General features: G+C 42.0%; 2 protein-coding genes across 3 annotated transcripts in view; both read right to left on the reverse strand.

Annotated features, from left to right (window-relative positions):
- Positions 1–12,839, reverse strand: part of xrcc1 (X-ray repair complementing defective repair in Chinese hamster cells 1) — a 49,005-nt gene extending 36,166 nt beyond the window's left edge. The window contains exons 1-7 of one of the 2 annotated variants that reach the window (XM_083633506.1): positions 12,638–12,839; positions 12,368–12,460; positions 9,249–9,356; positions 8,987–9,145; positions 6,659–6,736; positions 6,427–6,550; positions 6,052–6,158 (exon numbers count right to left, since the gene is read on the reverse strand). In XM_083633506.1, coding sequence (XP_083489632.1) covers positions 6,052–6,158; positions 6,427–6,550; positions 6,659–6,736; positions 8,987–9,145; positions 9,249–9,356; positions 12,368–12,460; positions 12,638–12,688 — 720 coding nt within the window. In that variant the 5' untranslated portion in view covers positions 12,689–12,839. Of the gene's footprint in view, positions 1–6,051; positions 6,159–6,426; positions 6,554–6,658; positions 6,737–8,986; positions 9,146–9,248; positions 9,357–12,367; positions 12,461–12,637 lie in introns of both variants that reach the window. The other variant, XM_083633505.1, reaches the window with a different exon arrangement.
- Positions 12,840–14,103: 1,264 nt separating this feature from the next.
- On the reverse strand, positions 14,104–24,329 carry LOC310798699 (sialic acid-binding Ig-like lectin 5; the record flags this gene model as incomplete). Its single annotated transcript, XM_083661253.1, has 8 exons — positions 14,104–15,303; positions 17,523–17,685; positions 17,800–17,905; positions 19,364–19,633; positions 20,151–20,414; positions 21,823–22,134; positions 22,828–23,235; positions 24,287–24,329. The coding sequence occupies 8 exons, from the start codon at positions 24,327–24,329 to the stop codon at positions 15,151–15,153; spliced, it is 1,719 nt and encodes a 572-aa protein (XP_083517379.1). The 3' UTR covers positions 14,104–15,150.
- Positions 24,330–24,791: the final 462 nt, after the last annotated feature.

Below are 24,791 nucleotides of genomic sequence, written 5' to 3' on the forward strand. Positions count from 1 at the left end.
GGTTGCACGATATACCGGTATTAGTATGGTACCGCGGTTCCCTGCCGTTAAAAAGGATACTATACCACGTTAATTTAGTACCGATACTTAAAAAAATGTCATGGGTTGCGTCGGTGTGCGACCGTGGTGTTTGTTAGCGGAGGAGAGAGACACAGCGGCATTAAAGTTGAGAGCCTGTGTCCCAGTTCACTTGAAGGCAACACAGCCTTGCCTTGAACCAATGGTGACTCGTGAAAAGTGAAAAAAAAGCTCTCCCTGACTCTGTCTGCTTGCGTGCCGACTTTCCCCTCTTCCCTCTCTGCTCGCTCTCTGGCCACTCAGTCCTCACTGCAGCACCTGACATACAGGACAGACACAGCGAAAATGGCAGCGGCGTCTTCTAGTCTTGCAAGCCGACCATCGCTTGTAGAAAAAGCAGATGCACAAAGCGAAATATGGAAATATTTTGCTTACGTTGCCGACAGCGAAGGCAAGCCCGTGGACACATCGAAACCAGTGTGTAAAAGGTGCTTCAACGCGACCCAAGCGAAAGGCTCAAACACATCGAACCTGGCTAAACATCTTGCCGACAGGCATCACGACCTGTTCAAAGAGTTTAAAGACTGACAGGTTAGCGAACGTGAACGATAAACATATATGCCCTCAAATAAGTCCAATGAGTATTGTGTGACAAGCGAACTTGTTTCACTGAAAAAGTTCGCTTGTCAAAATAGCCTACTCGTTTACAGTGAAACACGAGGCAATGTGCTCGAGCACAGATCTCTGCCAAGGAGCAAGTCATGACATGTAACGTTTAGGGGAGGGGACATCAGATGACTGCATACCATGTACAATATTTAATAACACTATGGCCCTCAATGCCAGTGTTATTAAAGCTTTTACATGGTAAGCAGTCATCTGATGTCACCTATCCTAATATTTACAATAATCCCAATTATTAATGATATACGAATTCATTGTAAAAAACACCTAGCCTACATGTATGGGGGGGGGATACACCACATAATAAACCTACATTTCAATAGCCTACATTTATGTGTGAAAATAATATATATTACTAGATTACCGTAACCATAAATCAGGCACTTCATGTTAATGAAGCTTAGGAGCTGCAAGTACAGAGTACTTTTTTTTGATAAAACAAATAGCTATAATAGTGTAGCAGCTGTGTGAAAATATATTTTATTTATATTATTTATAAGTTTAAACAGTTCACATTCCTTTAAAATATGTTTACAGGAGAGATTATGTTAATTTTACACTAGATAATAAAAGTTCTAGCATGTTCAGCGCCACACGTGGTGGCAGTACTACCAGCATGTAGTAAAATGACTACATGGCTGTGCATTAGCTTGTTAAATCAATAAAATAAGTTTTATGTTCCATGTTTTGTCCCCTCCAGGGGCCGGTTGCACCAACTGGTCTTAACTATGCCTGGTCGTAACTCCTACGTCGGTCTTAGTTAAGACCATGGATTTACGCCTGTTGCACCAACACGGCTTACTCTGGTCTTAACTACGCTGGTCGTAGCAATGCGCGTTCATGTGAATTGTCGGGGAATGCCCTCTGATTGGCCCACATGTGCCTCGCGCCGTCACCCACTACTGTATGTGCGTCACTACACCCTCCCTCCTCCCACCCCCCTCCTCCTGTGGAAGCCCCGGGGGAAAATGGCGGCGGCGATTAGTGTCAGGGAGTCTGAATGAAATTGAATGTAACGTTCCCAATTCTATGTATTACATTCTAAACTAGAACGACCGCAACGCGGACTTATGCCTCCGCCATTAGTTCATTCTGGGGTCCAAATCGCCATTTGAGGCAAATTGGAAGAGATTCCGTTAAGGCGCTCCTGTGATGTTGCGTTACAGAGCTTGGAAATTGGGTGTGTGAGAGGTCACAGCGACCTTGAACTTTGACCACCAAAATGTAATCAAGTTCATCCTTGAGTCCAAGTCGGTGTTTGAGACAAGTTTGATTAAATTCCGTCAAGGCATTCCTGAGATATCGCGTTAACAAGCTTGAAAATGGCGTTCGAGAGCTCACCTTGACCTTTGACCTTTGACCACCAAAATCTAATCAGATCATCCTTGAGTCTAAGGCGATGTTTGAGGCAAATTTGATGAAAGTCCGTCAAGGCATTCGTGAGATATCGCGTTAACAAGCTGGAAAATGGCGTTTGAGAGGTCACAGTGACCTTGACCTTTGACCACCAAAATGTAATCAGTTCATCCTTGAGTCCAAGTCGATGTTTGAGACAAGTTTGATTAAATTCCGTCAAGGCATTCCTGAGATATCGCGTTAACAAGCTTGAAAATGGCATTCGAGAGGTCACAGTGACCTTGACCTTTGACCTTTGACCACCAAAATCTAATCAGTTCAACCTTGAGTCCAAGTCAATGTTTGAGACAAGTTTGATTAAATTCCGTCAAGGCATTCCTGAGATATCGCGTTAACAAGCTTGAAAATGGCGTTCGAGAGGTCACAGTGACCTTGACCTTTGACCTTTGACCACCAAAATCTAATCAAATCATCCTTGAGTCTAAGTCGATGTTTTAGGCAAATTTGATGAAATTCCGTCCAGGCGTTCCTCAGATATCGCGTTAACAAACATCGTACGGACGGACGTACGGATGGACGTACGGCCGTACGGACGGACAACCCGGATCCATAATGCCTCCGGCCTGGCTATCGCCGGCAGAGGCATAAAAAGTAACGGCAACATTTGGGAAGGCTAAGCCACACAACTAGTTAGTTATAATCTAACGTCGTGCTTTCAAAGACGGCGAACTGGCGGTGTTACGACGATGACGGTCAAAAAGGTCTCCGCGGAGATCTCTGCTACACCTCCTCCTGACGAGGCGTAGGAGTTACGCCTGGTCTTAGTGAAAATAAGGCTTAAGTCGTCTTGGTGCAACCGGCGTAGCTGTTAGGTCGTAAAGTTACGACCAACTTAGCTTAAGACCAGTGTAAGACCAGTTGGTGCAACCGGCCCCTGATGTTTTAGTTTTTTGCCGTGGTATCGTTTCAGTATCGGTATCGAGATACTTAGGCAGGTATCGGTATCGAACTCATAATTTTGGTATCGTGACATCCCTACTCATTACTTCATAATTTTGGCCAACTGTGATACTAAAGGTATTTATAGATACACTATTTTGTCATCTTATTGCATATTACCAGAAATTAATTATTTTTGTTGATAATTTACTAATATTTAAATTATACTATTGTATTAGTTGACTGCTTTGCTCAGGAGTAACTGGAAAACATGATGAAAACATGATTTTGAGTTTATAGGCTAGCCTATATAGGTCAGGATAGTATAGCCTATTCAAATTGATTGAGTTGATATTGTAGCTACCTAATATTCTGTTTTTTTTACATTTTATTCTGCCAATTGGGTTGCTTCATAATCGGGACATTAATCTATCCCATGTGGTTTTCGCTGGGTCAGGTGTCCAAAAATAATGTATTTTGTAGCTCCATAGTCACGTTTCAGTGTTACAGCTTTTTACACGGATCTGCTGGCTGGCTGGCTGGTGCTTGAAGTGGGCGCCCATACGGTCTATGTTAAAATAGTCGCAAAATACCTAACCAAAACGTACAAAAATAAATGAATGTCTTCCTTTAATGTCGATACAAAGGATCACTGGGTCGGAATGTTGAAACACGCATTTCAGAACTCGATATTTGCAAAGATTGCTGTCCTTCTTCCACGAGCAGGAAACCAGTGCCCGCAGCCAATGCAAGGCAAAACACGACCAAAAAACATACCACAGTAACGGCCGCTAATTCATCAAGAAACAAATTCCACACACCCAGAGCATCCTGAGTCCTTTGTATCGACATTAAACTCAGAATGGAGGCACGCCTCGGTGCTGCTGACTGGGAAGTGAATACAGTGATGAATAGCTGTACATGTTTCAGGTGCAATGTCACACCAAATGGCCCTTTTCGCCCCACATCAAATCGGCAAACTTTTTTCTTTTGTCCTCTGGCGCGCTCACTGCCTTCACCGCAGCTAGCAACATGTTGCCACTCTCCATTTACTTTTGAAGTGATAATCATTGGCTCGTTTAATCACTGTGGCAGCTGCGCTGCTGTAAGAGGGAATTTCATGCAGGTAGGAATCGTTAGTAGGGATTCTATGCAAGGTATGATAGATGAGACCCCAGCACACCGTCAGCTTGTTGTGTTAGCTGCTGTGAGGCTGCCTGTGCCTACATTCCACTAGGTCCGTGTTCGGTCCGTCTGCGCTGCGGTACGGCATCGGAGCCGATACGTTTCCACTCTAATCATTGTGTCAACTTCCACCTACTCCGCTGCGTTGCGTGTCTACTCCGTCCCAGCTCCGACGATCCGGAGCTCTCCGAAAAAGATACGCAAGGGTTCTATTTTTCACGGATGACGGAGCAAAGCCGCAGCAAGTTGGGCGGAGCCAGGCATGAAATCAACAGGGCAGAGGTGTTTACAGCATTCAATATCAAGCCAGAGGACAAATATGTATGAGGAAAAGTTCATAATTGAAGTGGAAAACCACAAAATAATATATGACACAACACATCCTTTTTACAAGGACAACACCAAGCAAGTCCACCCCTCCTCTGCTCCTCCAGTTGGGAACAATGATCTTCTGCCTGTTTGTCGTTGTATTTATCCCACATACAAATTGTCTCGCTCGATTTTACAGTGATAACCTGTCGGTCTCGTCACTCTAGCTGTCTGGCGCAGCTGAGCCGTGACGTGCTCTACACGCAGCCAGTGAGTGTTGCCGCAGCACAGAGCACGGAGTAAAACCGGAGATCAGCCGCAAAGCAACGCAATGCAACCAGTGGAATGCCGGCGTTATGTTGATGGTAAACGCGGTTAACTAATATAAATAACCGATTAACACCAAGAAGCTCCACTCGTCTTGTAACAGTCGTAAATATGCGTAATGTTACTACTGGCAGCTGATATCAGGGCGAGGCATTAGACTGTAGCATAGTATCCATTTCCCTGCAGGCAATTAAGGCAAAACACGACCAAACATACCACAGTAACGGTCGCTAATTCATCAAGAATCCTTCCCGCTGACAGCCGCAGCGAGAGTGATGCAATGTTTTTTTCTGAAATGTTGCCACAAACGAATTCCACACCGGCCGAGCATCCAGAGTTGTTTGTATTGACATTAAACTCAGAAGTTGACGTTTGTTTGTAATGTCGGCTCGTTGTAATTGACGCTGCGTCCCAAGCGGGCGGGGTCAGGCGTATCAAGATTCAATAGTTTATTGCCATATCAAAGAATTGATTGAAACACACACCCCTCCTTCGGGAAACCAGAGTGAAACTCATCAAGCGTCCCCGAGAGTGAAAAGTGTCCTTTTCGTTCTATGACTGAGTGATGCCATTGATTACTCGCGTGTTGACCAGCATGCTATCGCACGTTGTTATTACTGTGTCGTTTATTATTATTGAATTATTAAGGTAATGAAGAATTATGTTATAATTCTTCATTTGAAGAATTATGTTATAATTCTTCATTTGGTTGGCATAGCGGCGTTTCCGTGCTTTACTTCCGCGTTGGGGGGTATTATCTTGTCGCCGGTTGTGTCTTTGGCTCAGTCCTTCCCAGGTGCAGCTGGTTGGGGATTTGAGTGGACTGATTGGAGGCAGCAGGTGCTAATTGGAGCAGAGAGCTGTCTGTCTGCCTACAAGAGGCCCATCCATTCAACATGGCAGCAGAGTGTGTACTGACCCGGCTGGCTCAGTACCCTCTCACCCGCGTCCTAAACACCATTTACTGTTTTTTTCATGCACAAACGTTAATTCAATGTTTTGTTAGTTATTTCTTGTATGTCTATGGGCGAGGTGCTACTCGATGTATAGGTAAGATTTGCATTGTCAGTCAGAGCACCCGTCCACCATTTCCATCTATCTTTTTATAGTTTCTGTGTGACAGTTTATGTTCCACCTTAAACCCTAGACTTCGGGGTGTAACACACGTGGTAAAAAAAACACTGGACAGTGCCTACTTTCCTTAGAAGAAGAGAAGCATGTGATGATCCGTACCTGTGGCGATGTAGATTTCGAGGTGGAGGCTTGGCCTGAGGAGTGGGAACCTCCACCAGACTGCAGCGCTGCAGCAGCATAGCTCATCTTCTCGTTCTGAGGCGACACTAGAGAGAGAGGCACTGAAGGTTGGTAAGAGAACAGCATTCCTGTATGTTAACAAATACGCTCGATAATAAAGAATGTATATGAAAATAAATAACCTCGCCGTTGTCTCCTGGCTCACTTAAGCAGCTCTAAATAAAAGTTAAATATTGCACTGTGGGCCATTTATTATTCAACATGATTAATATTGCTTTGTTGTTATAAGAATCTGAAAGAATTGAATTGGGTATGAGGCATGAGCAGCTGCTACATTCAAACAAATGGATTTACCCTTTAGTGCAGGGCTGGTTTTTGTCACGCTTTCCCGGCTGAAGAAGAGGCTGCCAGGTTGTAGACTGGGTCCGGCGGAAGGCGACTCATCTTTTACCCTGAACTGGCCCAGCTTTGTCAACTTCTGCTATGGGAGAAGAAAGAGAAGTTTCGTGTCAAGGCAGAGTTCAACATAAGCCATGGCCCGGGGGCCAGTAAAAGTTGATGCATGACAAGACTGTCCTTTGCTTACTGGGGAAGTTGCTGCTGGAGGATCACTTTTGTCCGGAGGTGAATGGAACTTCACAAAGGCCACTCCATATGCAATGTTCTGCAGAGTACACAGACAAATGTACCTTTCATCTGCAGAACTGACTTTAACACTGATGCAGGATTTAAAAGAACATTAACAACAACAGCCAAATCTACCTTTTTTTAAGATGTGCTTATTTTGTAGGATAGTTTTTCTTTTCACAAAAGTCACCTTTAGTTTAGCATAACTACCTTTTGGTACAGCGGTCAAAAGAACCACTGATACTCACTATGCCCTCTCTAAAGCTGCAACAGTGTTGTATGTCATGCAGCTTGAATGCACATATTTGCTTATTGTTGCATGAGGAGAGAAAACGGTCTAAGTCCACTGCCTATGTTGTATCTTACAACGTCCCATTGCACTGTATGTCAAGTCCTGCTGTATTTTACTACTTTTACTTTACTTTATTGATATTTGGCAGACTCCTTTCTCCAAAGCGACAAATACAAACAAGTTATAAAACAGTACAGCAATAAAACAAGAAAAACAAGGATCAAACAAATGTATAAACAGCAAAGAATTAAAAACAGATGTAGAGTCAATAGAAAAATTTGGATAGAAGAAGGCAGCAAGACAAAAGAGGAGAAATAAAAGTGCATGTGAATCAAGTACATAGGAACTAGAGAGGTTGCTACAGGGGGTGAGGTTGCTACAGGGGGTGAACATGTAGTCTGAAAAGATGAGTTTTTAACTGTTTTTTTGAAAATTGGTAGTGAATTGGCCGTTCTTATTTCAGAGGGGAGCTCGTTCCACCATTTGTGGGCAAGATGGGAAAAAAGTTGTGATCAGAGCGGTGCGGGATCTGGAAACTGACCATGGGTTGTAGGTACGGAGGGGCTGTGTGGTGAACTGCTGTGTATGCCAGAACCAGTGTTTTGAATTTGATTCTTGCAATGATGGGAAGCCAGTGAAGTTCATGAAAGAGGGGGGTGATATGGGAAAATTTTGGTTGGTTGAATACAAGGCGGGCTGTGGCATTTTGAATAAGTTGGAGGGGTTGAATGTCTGAAGCAGGGAGACCGGCCAGTAGAACGTTGCAATAATCGAGACGTGACAGAGTGCTGTGAAAATATGCAAATCTTACTATGTCTCTACAGCAGTCCTAAATCCATGTATTGTAGTACAATTAGACCAATATACTGTATATCGGTTTGCAGTCTGTAAAACCTGCAATTAACTTTTATTTTCTTTCTCTATAGACCTTATTCGATAACCCTGGATGGCGCCATATTGTTGACAAACCGCAGCCGTAACGTAGTCTGGCCGAGCAACAGTTATGGCTTCATCAAAGAGAAGTGATGAAAAAATAAGTTTGGTCGGAGGTGCGGACCCCTATAAAAAAACTGACTTAGAGTAAATATAACTCATTATATTGTCAGGTATAACGTAGGCCTAACGGACATTTATAACTACCTTGTGAATACAGTATTGGCATACACGTCTCAGGAGCTGAACTTTTGTGCCACCAACGACATAATCATCATCAAACATTGTCGTGACAGCAAAGGTAAATAACCTTAACGTTAAATGTTTGTTTGATATGATCTGACGCTTGCTTGCATGTTAGCCCAATGTTTGCTACTAACGTTAGCCTCTAGTCTCTTTCCCTTCACATTTGTGGACAGTAGCTAACACGCGGGCTTTTATTGCTGCTATTACTACAGCAGTGTATTATTACACAGCACACTATCGCTGTTGTGAAATAGCTCCTGACGCAGTAAAAACGGCATTAAATAGGTTAGTAAGTAACATTGGCTAGTGTCCTAAGCTATGACAGCTGTCAGTCACTTTTAAACAGCGCGCTGCGGAATGTCAACAATATGGCGGCAGTGGGCGTGCCAGTACGTGAGTTACGTCAGTCGAATAAGGTCTATTCTTTCTTTATTATTCCTTCATTTTGTTATTTAATTACATTTGTATACATGTACTCCTCACTGAAAGACGTTATGTATCCTATAGTTTCTCCCATCATTGAATAGGGTCAGCCTGCCCTGTCCACCAAAATCAATTTCATTAGCATTGTTTTCAATGGAGTGTTAGTGTCCCATGATCAAAATTTAGTTTCAGAGGCTTTCAATAGCCATCTTGGAGAAATCCTGAATATATGTTTTTTTTTTACATGAAACTGGTCAGATTTAAAAACATTGAATATCAGCACAGAATAACGAATGTTGGTGACTTAAAAATATATCGGTCTTGAAAAACCCATATCGGCCGAACCTTTATCTGCTCATACTGAATCCCCTGGGTGATCCCTGGGTGTCTCACCTTGCTGTACTGCTGGCTGCACACAATCTTCACCCTGTCCCACTTCTCCTGTGCCGTGCTCTTCTGCAGCTGGTTGTGCCCAAAGAAGCGCACCCGGTTAGTGTTGGTGCCATTTCGGCTCTCCGTGGGCGACATGAAGGAGGACATAACCAACAGAACCTAGAAGAGAGAAAATCAAGTCAACCAAATTAAAAGTACTACCGGGTAGAAGGTGCAGGAATTACTAATTATCACCCAGAGTACACTGGTTTTGCAAGAATACCTCATAGTCCTGGTCTCTGACAGCCGATGATTTCCCCACCAACACCTCGATGAAAGCTGACCCTTCGTTTCCAATGTCTATGCTGTGCACCTGCTCCTCCTTCTCAAACTGAGAGTAAAGCAAACAGCATTAAGCTCTTATACAGGGTGCACAAGAATCAACAGATCTGCCAGCCTTATCTTAGTCATATGTATCTATCTATCTATCTATCTATATACATATATATATATATATATATATACATGTATATATATATATATATATATATATATATATATATATATATTAGAGGTGTCGCGGTACATATTAGGCTAGGTATTAGGCTACTCCACATGCACTCCGTTTACAAACTTGTGTACAATAAAGATTAAAGTGGGGGGAAATGCCTTTGCCCTGTCAAACAGCTGGAATACAGACATCTGAGAGGGAGGCGCACCCCACACTTTGAATAGTAAAACCTTTTTGTGTGGATTGCCTAGATCTTATTAAATTGTGGACATTTATTCATTCCCACTTATTATACACTATTTCTGATGGTAAAATGAGGGAAAAAAGCAAAACACAGAATTCAGAAAAACTCAAAGGGGAAAAAAATGAATTTGGGATTTGTTGCTTTTTTTCTCCGTTGTACCATATTCGTACCGAACCGTGACCCCAAAACCGAGGTACGTACCGAACCGTGACTTTTGTGTACCGTGACACCCCTAATAAAATAAAATTGAGTATGTGGCTCTGTCCACTGTTTCAAGTTCTGTGTTCGGCCACAGCTATGCCGTTTTACATGCGATCAGGCTGAAACCTTCAGAGTGTGTAAAGGGCACCCATGCGGGTGACCTGACGGAGCCGCATTTTTTAATTAGGTGATTGCCCTAATTACATATGTCATCAGTGATGTCATCAATGATGTCACACCATCACTGATGCTGTCATCAGTGATGTCATACATAAACATTGTCACACACACACACAAGAGAGACTGAGGGAGAGGGAGAGAGAGGAGAGGCGCAGCGGCCGAACTATGGGAGAGGCCGCGCGGCCTCACCTCGCACGCAGGATGCCTAGTCTATCAGAAGAGAGTTAACTAAGAAAGCTCAGGATATTCTTCAGGACACCCTGCTCCACCCTCTTTTTTCTGAGTCTTCCCTCTGGACGTCGTAGGTACAGGCTCCGCTAAAGGTAGCATCTTGTTGGATATAAACTGATATTAGAGGTGCTCAGATCGATCTGCACGCAATCTGTATCGGCCGATTTTGACCTCAAATATGAGAAACGGCTGATTGCAGATATTTCTTTATTGTTGTCATTGCAGAGCCGATCATGCTGCACGTGAGAAACATGAGGCAGCCCATTTCTCCAGAGTTAATTGGTATAAAAAAAACTTTATATTGTGCTCTAACGTTTATATCATTGTGTTGCAAATCACATGCTTTGCTTTGGTCAGTGTTTTTTTACTCACCTCCACACCGCACCAGACTCTGTCAACACACCCCTTGCATCTTTGAATCACACAAATCAGCCGGTGACTGAGTAGAGCAGAGAGAAGTTACCTCCAGTCCTCCCGCCTACCGAGGCATTTGCGTGGTGTTAGGTCCGCGTTTGATCCATATTTGCATGTATCCTTGTAACGTTAATAGCTCCGGTTATCTTTAGCTGCTTTAGCTTATAAATCTATAAAATTGTTTCCTTGGGTTGAAGTTATTTTTCTTGTGTAACAGGGAAATCCCAGAATGTAGTATTTTTGTTGAGTGAACTGAACTGCATTGAACTGGTAACATGGAAATCCCGAAGTAGAATATTTTTGTTCCTTTATAAACTGAACTGAGGGAACTGGACTGAACTATAAAGAACATTCTTCTAGCCATTTAGTTCAACACAGTCTTGTGCACCAATTATCTCACACGCAAAAAATCATGTTGGCGGCTTCCTTTAGCCTACACAATATAAAATATTGATGTAGAAAAAAGAAAATGTGCTGCACTTTCAATTTGATGCATGAAATGTAGGCCTATATGTAAAATGGAAACTGTTCTATAATAGACTGTTATAGCTGCTTAAAAAAATAATAATCGGTGATCGATGATCGGTGATCGGTCGGGCAGATATTTCTCATAGGCGATCGGTGATCGGTGGCAAAAAAACGTGATCGGAGCACCCCTAACTGATATGATGCTATCTGTGGTTTTGTTTTGTTGATGTTTTTCCGTATTCTAACTTCTTGTGGGGAATAGAGATTGCTCCATTGGGTACAGTATATAGTAAAAATGTCCTAACACTTTAAATAAGTCTTAGGTGGTGTGCACACACAACGCGTGTCAACGCTTTGGAAATCATGTCGAGAGCGCTTCCATTGTGCACGGAGCGGGTTTTTTGCACTTTGTTTTGTTTCCCCCTGCAGTCGCGTGCAGTACAGTTCAGGACACAACGATCACAAGGACGGTAGCCAGCTGGTTTCGTCTGTTTGATGTTGTTGATGTGAACATGAAAGCCTGATTATTGCCAATTCTGGGAGCAGCGGAGGTTGGAGATCCCTAGGTAGGAGGTAGAAGTGGAAAATACGAGCAGCACGCTTTGTCTCCAAATGTTAAACTTTTTTCAGCTTGAAACACCCAGAGTGCTCCGCCAAAAACACTAGACGCCACCAGCGTTTAAACGCCAAGTGCATTCCTTGAAAGAGGAGCGTGCTTAGCACGTCCTTACATAGAGAATGAATTGCAGAAAGGCGCTGGCAGCTCAAATAAGCGTGTTGTGTGTCCACGCCGTTTATAAAAGTAACCAGCTATTTTTATACATGGTTATGGGAAAGGAATTGGGAAATATAGAGACACGTAGGTAGTAAATCAAAGACACAACTAAAAGAAATGATTTCAACGGTATGTTGCTAGAAAGAAGTTCGACTTAACGTTTTCGCCGTTAAACTACACGGAAACATGACATGATCATTGTAGCAGTGTTTGAAGCACAATTTTAACAGGAGTTTTGTAAAAATATTGTCCGTTGCAGGACACGCTTCCGTTAGATGTGGAAAAAAAAACTAACTTTTGAAAACAATTAGTTAATCTAAATCAATGACAAAACACTAAAAACAGTCCATCTAAGTAACCACTGATGGAGAAACGTACCTGTAGGATGACAGATGTTTGCTTCTCCCCAGGTCTCGCTGCCTTCCACTTCCTATAGGTGTCAGAGCTTAGCAGGTTGTCAGCCTTGTGGGTCTGTTTATGGAAAAAATAAATAGGCTACATGGTTAAACGGATGCTCACTGTGGCTAAATGCTGCACATTTGACTTAACCACAAAACTGTAACGTTGATTGTTGATTCATTTTTTATAAGGAAAGCCATGGGCTGCTGAATACACAAAAGCAACGAACGAAACAGAAGGATAACTCACATTGTCCTCGCTGCTGCAAGACACGACGTGCTTCAGTTGGATTTCTGGCATGTTGTTGCAGACTTTGACACACTGCCGTTATGCTGTGTGAAGTCAATACACTTATCTAACGTTAGCGGTCACGTTATCGTGACTGGCTCGCAAAGAATAAAAAACAAAGTTTTTATTTTGACCGTTTGACTGCAGCCACGAAAAGTAGCTAAACAAAATAGATTCGTTTGCTGATCAGCGGTAGTAGAAAGCTTGCTAACGTGTTAGCTTGCTAGCAAACAATAGAGAATGTGTACTTTTGCTAATTAGCTTGATGATACAAACACAGCTAAATGCCTATTACACATGGACTTGTACAATTATAGTGTACTTGGTACATAGTCCCCCGCTTTCTTGGTAGCTTAGCACTAAAGTAGACATCAGAACATACCGATTAAGACTTTAATATAAAGTAAAACGAATGAGAATACGAACACATTTTCGCACCAAAAAGCCTGACGTGTGTCGTTTTGTGACGGAGTTTCCGACTGTCAGGATTTCCATCCAATGAGTGTTGCGATATTCTTCTTCTGTGAAGTTCTGAATGGGGCTTTGGGGTGCTGTCTACCCCTAGAGGTAATGTATTGTACTACTGTAGATTATGTGCAATTAATGTGCTAATTGTCAAAAAGGGCTTTAGTTTTTGAGATACCCCTACCGGAGGTAGAACAAAACAGCAATGTTTTTCCTCATCTCTAAGGTCTCCCATATATGAAATGGATTCTTGTGTAAAAATATTTTACTGCAAAAATGGTTAAATTGATAGATATTGTTATACACCCCAAAACAAAAAAGGACCAAAAATCTAGCCTGGCTGTATGGGAGTTGAGGCATATAAACTCATGTAGATTAATAATACAAGCTTTAAGAGCTTTCAAACTTGACATGCTAGCAGTCAGAAAGTTGCTTAACATATAGGGACAAAATGGATGTGGATATCTTGATGCATGTAGGAAATATAGAGCTATGAACACATAACTAAAATAAGCGGAAATGTAAAAAATGAATATCTATGCAGAATGTTCTCATTTACTTTGTAGTAACTCTGCCATAGATGGTAATAGAAACATATATGAGGGCTTGTGGAAAGATGTGGTTGTACTGAATCCAGCAATGCCACTTGTGTAAATGTACCTTGCATACTCAAAGAGTTACATCACTGAATGTATGAGGTGTCCCAAACGAAATAAATCAAAACATTGACATAAGTTTATCATTATCAGGGGAGAAGAATATTGACAAATTAATGTTACTGCAAAGAAATGTCATTTGAGGGAAAAGTGTTGATCTATAATGTGAATATATAACACATTTCACATATGAAATATATAATACATTATGGAATATATGATATAAAAAAGATACAACTGAATCAGATTGAAATTGAACACATTTATTGTAATATTTTCATCTACGTTAGTTTCTTTTTGGCCAAATTACTACTACAGAATGCAAAATAATAGTGTTCAATTTTCATAGCTCTTCAGAGAATTTCTCTCCTATGTCCCAAGTTCCCAAGCAGTTGAGAGAGGACAGCATCCTAGAATAGATACAAGATAACCTTTTTATCAAACCTTTTCATATTTTGTAAAAAAAAATAAAAAATAAAATGCATGAGAGTACAGAAGCAGTTTGCAAGTGAACAGTCAAAAAGATAAAAATGGTTCATACAGTATAGAGAACTATTAAGACCTCACACTAAGATGCTGGTGACATACTTGTATACCAGGGTTGGAGCCATTCATGAATTCATTTCAGAATGCATGCTAAATTCCAATTAAATTCCTGTAGTGTGAATGTGAATGTGAATGTGAATGTGAATGTGAATGTGAATGTGAATGTGAATGTGAATGTGAATGTGAATGTAACCCAGCTCTAAGGAAACATCATTGGAATTGAATTGGAATGACAGGAAACAGAATTAAATTCCATGAAATTCCACTTCTAACAGAGTTTGTCTTGACTCGCTAAACATTATAAATCAAATAAACAGCAGTTCGATCATAATGCATGAATTATGATTACAAACACGGTTACGTAACATTTTATATTCAGTACTGATCATATATAACACTAGATGTAATCTCAGATATGTTGTAAGAAAAGAAAATTAAATAGGAATTTCACAGAAATTCCAATTATGTTTCCTGTAGATTTCCTGTAGATTTTTTCTTCTGCTTTTCACTCCTTTCTCACTCCCCTCATCATCTCTCCTTCTCTTGTCCTGTTTCCTCTCCTGTTCCACAACTTTTTCTCCAGAGATGACATAAAGTTGAAGTTATTTTAGAAACCTAAAAGATTCCGGGCTTTTGAAACATTCGGAGCTTAAGCCCCAGAGGCCACACTCTTGCTTTGCCTCTGCTGGAATTGATGAATTGACCCCCAATCCTGACATGTAGGCCTACAGTTAGGATAAGCTGTAAATGACATATACTGTTTCTGTCTATCATCACTGTGAAAATGTATTGAATCATATCAGAGGATTAGAGAATCTCCACATAGATGGCCGTGTCAGTTTCAGGGCCGGTCTCTCTCACTGCTCTCTGCGCTTGTCTCTCTCCTCCTGCTCCTCTTCGCTCTCCTCTTCTTCTCTCCCCCACTCGCCTCTCCCCACCTCTCCTGCCCATCGGACAGATCTGGGAAACAGGGACAGATGTGATTAAATCAATCAAGTTGTAGAAAGATACATACGTGTCTTTCACTCTCTCAGTGAATCTCTCAGCACATTCCATACAAATTGTACATCATGTAAATACCTTTCATATCATCATCATAATAAAAGGGAGTAAGTGGGCTCTGTTTGTTTCAATTTTTGTCCCACTGATGATGTCATAATGTCTATGACATGATCAGTGATGTCACTGTAATTGTGATGTCATAGCACTGATGATGTTTATTTGTTTATTAAAAGTATCCCCATTAGCTGCCACCTAGACGACAGCTAGTCTTCCAGGGGTCCAAGACAAAATACACGTTTGACACGCATTAATTAAAATAAAAAAACACAAAGGAAAAGAACAGAAGAAAGAATAAAAAACAAATCTAAGCTAAGACAGGCACAATCGCATGGTCAGCTAGTCCTCCAGCTGGTCAATAGCCCAAATATTAGTACTGTATATGGTCCGTACAACTCTCTATACTTTAAAACAAACGTAGAATGAAAGGTGATGTGACAAACATCATTGTGTGTGTGTGTGTGTGTGTGTGTGTGTGTGTGTGTGTGTGTGTGTGTGTGTGTGTGTGTGTGTGTGTGTGTGTGTGTGTGTGTGTGTGTGACTGTGTGTGATAGTGTGTGATAGTGTGTGTGAGTGTAGATGGGATCTAAGCATCTGTTTAAAACCAACCTTCCCTAGCTTTGATGGAACAAATATCGCATGGTAGACAATTCCAAGAGGCTATGGACCTGTGACAGTTTTCTTCATGTGGTTGGTTTTTGGTCTGGGTAAAGTCATCTGACCACCACTCGCCCATATGGTAGAGTGTGTATGAATACTTGAACTATAAATTATGTTGTTGAAAATAAATTGAGGAGTTTGAGTTTGAATAACTCTGTGAAAATATATAAGTAGGTTGGCCGTTAGCTTTTGGTCAACACTAAGCCATGTAAGACCTATATGCATGTCAGCTACGTCGGACCTAGGGGAGCACCCCAGGACCAGCCTAGCTGCTTTGTTTTGTGCTACTTGTAACTTGCCTAGTAGACCCTTAGACGCAGATGACCATACCACAGAGTAATAATCCAAATGACACAGAACTAATGAACAAACAATTTGGCGAAGTAATACTGGTGTAACAAATGATGCACACTTTCTAGTAATGGCAACTGCTCTACCCATTTTGGCAACCACCCTGTTGATGTGCTCGGACCACGACAATGAACTGTCAAGCCAAAGTCCAAGAAGCTTCACAGTTTTTACTTGCCGTGTAGCTTGACCATTTATCAGTAAACTAATTTTAGGATTGTTTAACAATCTATGCTTAAAGCCGAAAATTATACACATAGTTTTAGATATGTTAAGTATGAGTTTATTTGACCAACTCACTCGGGAAGTTCTCAACTATATGGGACCCGTTTCTGGCCTACTTGGACGAGGTTAGAAACGACGAGTAACTTTCCCAGTTGATTTCACATGGAGTCCTCACACGAGATGTTATATATGGGATCTTTGGTAAGCGGATAGGCTTTTTAGGTAGCTGGTAGCACCATGTCGCAATGTTGGTATATGAAAAGGAGTAGGAGGAAGCAGATGCTTAGTCCTACCCCTATTCTCTAATAATACTTAAACTCAACAGATCTGATTAACTGTTCGTTCCAGTGTTCATCATACACAACTAGACTAAATTGACATACATAATTATCAACATTATAATAACACAGCTACTCTAATCAACAACCTTGTTCATTCATGAAATAAAAGTAAACTTTTTGTTTTAAAGCCGACAACATTACGAAGATCGTGCATTGCATTCCCCTTTCTCATTTCTATATTTCCCAAAAAATGTGTTTCTGTACCTAATTTTAAACTGCAATATTTGTTAAAAAAAATTACAATTCTTCCAAACTGTTCCACAAAGTCACCCCACAAATTGAGATGCAATTTTTTTTAAGACTGGTGTGAACATAGAGTTGCTTCAAATTAAGTTTCCCCCTTAAGTTATACCCCCCTCTCTGTGGAGGAACTTCTCTATCTCTGACATTTGATATTTAAATTCTATTTGTAAAGCTTGGTTGCTGCTTGTTTGTCTGTCTAAATGTCTTTGCACGGCACCAATCTCAAGTCAAATTCCTAGTATGTGAAAATGTACCTGCTGAGAAATTAATCAGATTCTGTTCCAAGAATCAAGTTAACCAAACCTGTTTGGTGTGGACAAAAAGCGGTGTGCAGTTCTGGTATATTAGTTGGTAGCTGCCATTGGTGTAGACGTGGGTGACTTCTGTGCAGTTGATGTAGAGGGGCATCCGCTCCTGATAAATTCCCAATTCTCTGGGGTAAACTGCTGCAGGTCTCAGAACGCGCCTTTGAGGAGAGAAAATACAGACATGTCAACCTTACAGCATGTGTTTGGTTTGTTGTTTGTTTGTTTATTTGTTTCAGTAAACAGTCAAAGGGATTTGGATGCTCTGCTCATACTTTCCAGCCTTCCTTCGGCAGCAGTACAGCAGAAGAAGTGAGAGGAGGAGTATGATGAGGCAGATGAACACGGCAGGTATCACCTTCCACAGCAGAGGAGCCATTGCTGCAAGTCGACAACAACAATCAGCGTATGATCTAACACAGGGGTTCTCAACCAAAATATACGTCTACTATACAAAATACTATTATATTATCATGTTTATCTTTGAGATTTTCAGCCTAATGAATAATTTAAGCCTCTGTAGGCCTCTTCAGATAATCAAATGAAAAAAACGTGTGTAAATCACAACACATAAGCTACAGCATCGCGTATCATTCATACAAAAGCATGACATAATGGTATCACTAGAGCTAAGCATGCTTATGGTTATCATGATCATAACAATCCCCCCGCTATTGATATAATATGGTACAATATGGCTCAAACATGCAGACTGTTGAATAATCAAATTAATGTGCATCCCATTTGAGTCACACATAGCCCTCATACATTACACATACACCTCAGATTGCCATTTTAATTGTCTTCTGTCTACTCACTCATTTTGATTGCTTTTTGTTTTTCGGGTTGTTATACGGGTCCACAAAACGTGTCAGGAGTAGGCTTAAAGCAGGGGTGGCCAAACTTTTTTGGTTGTGGGCCGCATACAGAAAAATATAAGGAGTTGCGGGCCAAACAATATTAAGCACGTCAGTTTTCGCAGCAACAAAAATTGTACCAGAAAACCCTTGTGCCATCAGAAATTTAATTTCTACCTAAATAAATACATGACACATAGTTTATTGATGTGCTCACCTATTACAATGGGTATTTCTGTATGTTTTAAAATTTTCTTTTCCTGTGCCAACAGGTTAAGACAGAGATAATTTAACATAACATTAGTATTAAACATTCATTCAGTATTAAAAATGTTTAAAAATAAATAGACCAGGTCAGGGTACTCAAGTATAACCCATTTTCAATGGTTTTAAATTGAAAAAACGAAATGGGGGGAATCAGTTTTTTTGTTTTTGTTTTTCCGTTTTTTTCCCCCGTTTTCGTTTTCGTTTTTCGTTTTCAACTTTAAAACAGAAAAACGGAAAAACGTTTTTAGAAAAAAAAAGAAAAAAAAGGAAATGGCTAAGTTCATGGCGGGCCACTTAAAAACGGTTAGCGGGCCGCAGTTGGCCCGCGGGCAGTAGTTTGGCCACCCCTGGCTTAAAGCAATATTAAACATACTTGATCGGCATGAAAACCAGAATAACACCAGCCGCAACGCCCCCGAATTAAAACGAATGTGGGGGGTTGGGGGGGACTTTGGGGCCCCTCGCTTGCACCACACCTATCTCCAAAGTCATCCTTCATTGTGATGTGAACTACACACCTGTAAAGTTCCGTGACTGCAGCTTGCACGGTTGTGACACTATCGCGTTGAGAAATCTGTCCACAGACAGACAGACACTCTCAGTGGCCTCACTCAACTGTCTGAACAAAACTCATCCAGCTGCATGTGATCCTGGAATAAAGATTTCAGTGGCATCCTGCCCTGCGGTGTGTAAAAAGAAGAAGCTTTGAACACACCTTCTCCTCCCTGCAGCAGAACGAGGGAGTCGTTGCCCACTGCATTGAAAGCAAAGCAGATCACCGTCAGGGGTTTGTCCATGTGGCCCCTCAGTACAGCTAGAGTCCCAGGCTCTGATGGTACTGACATGTTGTAACCACTAGGGGGAACACTCCCATTAACACTCCATGTGACGGCTGCTCGGGGGTTGGAGTCGACTGAACAGCGACACAGCACCTCTGACCCCTCAGCAACACAGGTGGAGGAGAGGCGGAGGATGGCTGGCTTGTCTGGAGAAGAGACAGTGCAGAAAAGTAAGGGACATTGAAATAAAGGGGGGGATGGTTAGTATTGTTGAAACATAAAATAAGTCATTTTAAAAGACCTCCTCCAGTGACATTAAGCCCCAATTCAAAATGTAGACTGTAAACTTCTCTGAAAGCACCTCCCAGATGTTGTAACTTGTTGTGAGCCATGCTAGTGTCACTCAGTTCAAAATGGATGAATTTGAGGGAGCTGGTATCGTACGCTCATACCAGCGTTTGTTGACAAATTACAAAGAGAATCAAATGGGCAAAAACGTACTGTTACAGGGTATTTTCTCTCTACCGACCCCTGTCTTTGTGGAGAATAATGCAATGGAGAATGCGGCAACTATAATAAATGCCTCCATGCTCTGTTGAAGTGCGTGCGCCATCCGTGAAAGCACAAGGGTGAAAGTATAACCAAGCTTTTATACTTTTGCCTGAGTGGTTTCACACTGTATGTGGTCACTGGGTTGCTTTAACTTAGCCTTTATTGAATTACATTGTATGTTCAGCGCGGTGGGGTGGGACTCTCCTCGACCAACCAGGTTCTGCGCTGAGCAGCGGACCCTCATGTCCCGGGTGACATTGTACACCCGCACTGTGTGCGTGTGCCAGTGCAGGTTGATAGTGCGGCCGTGCTGGCTGTAGGACCAGCGGTACTCTGACACTGGCGGGTCAGCTTTACAGGTACAGACCAGCAACGCATTGGCTCCCTCCTGGACCATCAGGGACTGGACCCGAACCATCACATCTTTTGGGGCAACTACAGAGAATGAAAGGATACAAAAAAGAGAAAAAGAAAAATCCTATAATAAGAATGTGAAGTGTGTGTGTGTGTGTGTGTGTGTGTGTGTGTGCCCCCTTATGACATCACGGATGACATCACTTCCAGTTGAGTGACATCACTTCCGGGACATAAAATTGAAACATTGCCCACATTGCCAAATGTATACTGTGTGTGTGTGCCCCCTTATGACATCACTGATGACATCATCAGTGGGGGTGGTGTGTGCGTGTGTGTGCCCCCTTATGACATCACTGATGACATCATCAGTTTTATGACATCACAGATGATATCCTCAGTGATGTCACAATGCCTCCTTGTGTGTGTGTGTGTGTGTGTGTGTGTGTGTGTGTGTGTGTGTGTGTGTGTGTGTGTGTGTGTGCGCATCCCCTATGCTGAGATTTATGAACGCACCAACCTATCCAGCATAGAGGTGATTCTGGCACGCAGACAGCTCCGCTGGCTAGGTCATGTGATCCGCATGCCTGCAACTCGTCTGCCACGACAAACCCTCTATGGCCAACTACAATCCGGCCAGAGGTCTGCTGGCGGTCAGAAAAGGCGCTACAAGGACCACATGAAGGAGCTCCTGAAGAGATGCAACATAACACCTTCAAACCTGGAAAGGGCCGCAGCAGACCCAAACACCTGGCGCTCCTCCTGCCTTTCAGGCACCTCTCACCTTGAGGAGAATATATCACTGAGACGTGCAGAGAAACGATCACAACGACATGCACGCACAACAAGTACAGTCCAGCAGCCAGATACCACACTTACCTGCCCCACTTGTGGAAAAGTGTGTGGATCGCGAATAGTGTGTGTGCCCCCTTATGACATCACTGATTACATCACTTCCAGTTGAGTGACATCACTTCCGGGACACAAAATTGAAACATTGCCCACATTGCCAAATTTATACAGTATATAGATAGATGGGAGTAGAAGAATGAGAATATAAAATGATCAACAATATTATTTTTACCAATTGATTGTGCCTGTTAAACTGGGAAAAGAGAGAGAGAGAGAGAGAGAGAGAACAGGTCTCCGTTGACTTCAGTTGTAATGTACTGAATTGAATGGGGACCTACATGTATTCTCTCTAGAGTTGTACTGGAAACCTTGCTGTGTGTTATATGGCCAAACTTCACCTGGGTTTCAACTGGCACGAGGGTCAGTAGATGACAGAATTTTCACTTTTGGGCGAACTGCTCCTATAAACTTCTCCATCTGGAAGAAGACTATAAAGTCCCTTCCTTTCAAATGTAGCAAAAGCAGAACCTATTCTATTCTATTCTATTCTATTCTATTCTATTCTATTCTATTCTATTCTATTCTATTCTATTCCCAAAGACACACAAATATAAGAAACAAAAACAAATATGCTCACATGTCACATGGAGCTCTTTCAAAGCGGCTGCTGTCTTGGCTCCTGGGTAGCTGGCCTCACACCTGAGCCGGGGTTTGACTCTGGACGACGCAGTAAAGGACACGGAGGTCAGCAGCGTGGGCCTGTGGCTCTGAGGGAAAAGCGTCTGGACTTCCTCGTGCTCGCTGCCATTTCCCTGGGCTCCTCTCTCCCAGCGCCACTGGAGGGTCGGCGGTCTGGAGGGGCAGTAAGAGCTGACGGTGCAGTTCAGACTGACCAACTGTCCTTCTGTGGCGGCCAACATGCCACTGATGACAGGAGCCTCGGGGGTTTCTGCCAGCGACAAAAACATCTGTGATCGGTGTGTTGTCTTATTATTATTGTGTATTTCATTAAAGTCCCCATGACATCAACTTCCACCACCTTTGCTTCCTGGAAAAGAGTGTCTTTAATGGTGACCTCATGCTTCTACCCTTGTAGGCAGCTGGATTCGCACGAGATCATGAGATCACAATCACACAACAAATCCATCTCGCCATGCTTCAATCTATTGGTTTGAATCCGAACCACCGGTGGTTCGCAGCATCCTATAGGAGCCAGCGAGAAGCCCGTGATAGATGTGATAGACAGATGGTTCATCCAATCACCTGCCAGGTATTTTGCCTGTCCTTTGAAACGGTTTCCCGAGCGACTCGTTCCCAGATGGTTATGTACAAACAAACCATCTGGCAGTCATGTATCATGCTGCACCAGTACAAGTAAATGGACAAAAGGAGACACAAATCAAGGAAGTAAAGATGCTGTTTCATGGGAAGGGCAAAATGTAGCCTGCTACATGATCATGTCCCCCATCAAAGGGGGGGACTATGGATCAGTCTCGTCCTTTTGTTAATAGTCACACTGTCATGTTGACTTTGTTGACTGACCCAAGGGTGGAACTACATCACTGGTGGGGGACATGTTTAAATGTGCTTGTTCTACAAGAGAACACTTGGTTGAACGAGAGTTGACAAATCCCCCACTCACCTGAGACATCCAGAGTGAAGCTCCTCGGTTTCCCCCATAGTAACTCATCACCTCCCTTCAGGGCGATCTCAAAGACACGAGAGTCCTCCAGGCCGACCCGTTCGATCGTCACAGAGCAGTCTCCGTCCGCAATTTGCCCGTGAAGAGACGTGCGACCTCGGAAGTCCATGGACACCTGAACTCTGTCCTCGCTGTTGAATGCTGTGCTGCGTAGAGGAAACAGGCGGCCTCCACCTCTGAACCTCATCCTGACGTCCACCCTCTCCTTCCTGGCCCTGGGCGGATGAGACGCTGGAGGAGGGAAGGAGCAGGGAACCACCACGCAGGTCCCGGCCAGGGCCTGGACATGCTCAGGGACTGAGGGTACAGGAGAGAAAGACTGGGCCCCCCTCCATGAGGCTGCTGCTGCTGTGACAAAGAAAAGGCGAGGCAAACCTTATTTATATTATAGCACAAAAGGCAAATTCAATGTGCTTCACATAAGCTAAAACAAGAAAAGACCTAATTAAACTGGTGTGAGCACCTTAGAAAGCCAGCTAGGAGACTCTAAGGAAGGGAGACAATCAGATCAAGATATATATTGTGTGCTCATTTTCCATCACAGATGTTTCCCTGAATTGAGCCCAAGACACTTTTATAAGCCTCAACAGTGAATTACTGTGGATTAGATAGAGTTAGCCTACTGTAGATATTAGAACCATTAGTATTGAACTGCATTGTCTGCAAATGCACAGAGAAGAATTTTGCAACAGATGTATTTTTAGAAACGGGAAGTTGAATTATACACTTTTGGCTCTAAAATAGAGCTTACTCGTCTAGTCTAGTCTATGGATATTATTCTGTTTTCTTACTTGTCTAGTCTAGTCTAGTCTATGGATATTATTCGGCCAAGTACTAAAAATGACTTTGACTGAAGTGATTTGCTCTTATCTTGGAATTGGAAGCATATTGTCATCAACAGTAATTTTATGAAGAAATTACTGAAATAGGTCTACTTTATTCATGCAACAGAAAGTACTTCATCTGTGATGATAATAAGATGTACTTGATTGTTCCCCTATGGAGATTCATGTGTCACAATAGCAAAATACAGCCTATAGTAAAGGAAAGTAATAAGGTAGAAAAGGTTAAAAAAAAATATATATATATATATATATATATAGGCCTATATATATAAAATAAAATAAAAAATAGTGCAGAAGGTATATGGGCAATATACTGTAAACAATATATAATAAATTAAAATGTGTCTTAATGTCTAAAGTGTCTAAGTAGTGTTATAAACTCTTATGTAAATAAATATAATAAATATGCAGTAAACATGTATAATCAACGTTCCCCATTTAATAAAAAAATAACTTCTCTCATATAGCATCAAAATGCATGTATACAGTACAAAATCCAATTCTAATGTAACTTTTTTGTATTCAACACAAATAGATTAAACTAGGCTACTTACCAAAAATCACAGGACACAAAAGAAAGACTGTGTCCACATGCATGACTGCAACCCTGGCTCTGCCTGCACAGACAGAGGGAAGGATGAACAGATGGGTGAGGAGGAGGAAGTTGGCCTGGTTTCATTGTGCTCCTAGTACACTACCACACTGCTGTGGACCTTTCCAACTCACAATATGTTACAGAGTCATGTTTATCATGATCCTAATGGCTCATAATGCCTTTCAGCAGAATGTGACACACATACATAGTATACACAAGCTACAGTATAACACACACTCTTAAAATGGAGACCATCACAGAATGTGAGTTCATGGATCCGAATGGTTTTAACCAGGATACAAAAGTACAGACAAGAGACACAAAAGATAAAAGACTTATCGATAAACGATAAAATTCATATAAAAGAACAAGCAAAATGCATGAAAGAATCAAATCAAGTAAAATATGTTTTACCCCTATAAAGTAAAGAGCTTTACAGTGACGTTAGGCCTACTTCTGAGTAG

This window comes from Poromitra crassiceps (genome assembly GCF_964638095.1).
Source record: "Poromitra crassiceps genome assembly, chromosome: 1".
NCBI lineage: Eukaryota > Metazoa > Chordata > Actinopteri > Beryciformes > Melamphaidae > Poromitra > Poromitra crassiceps.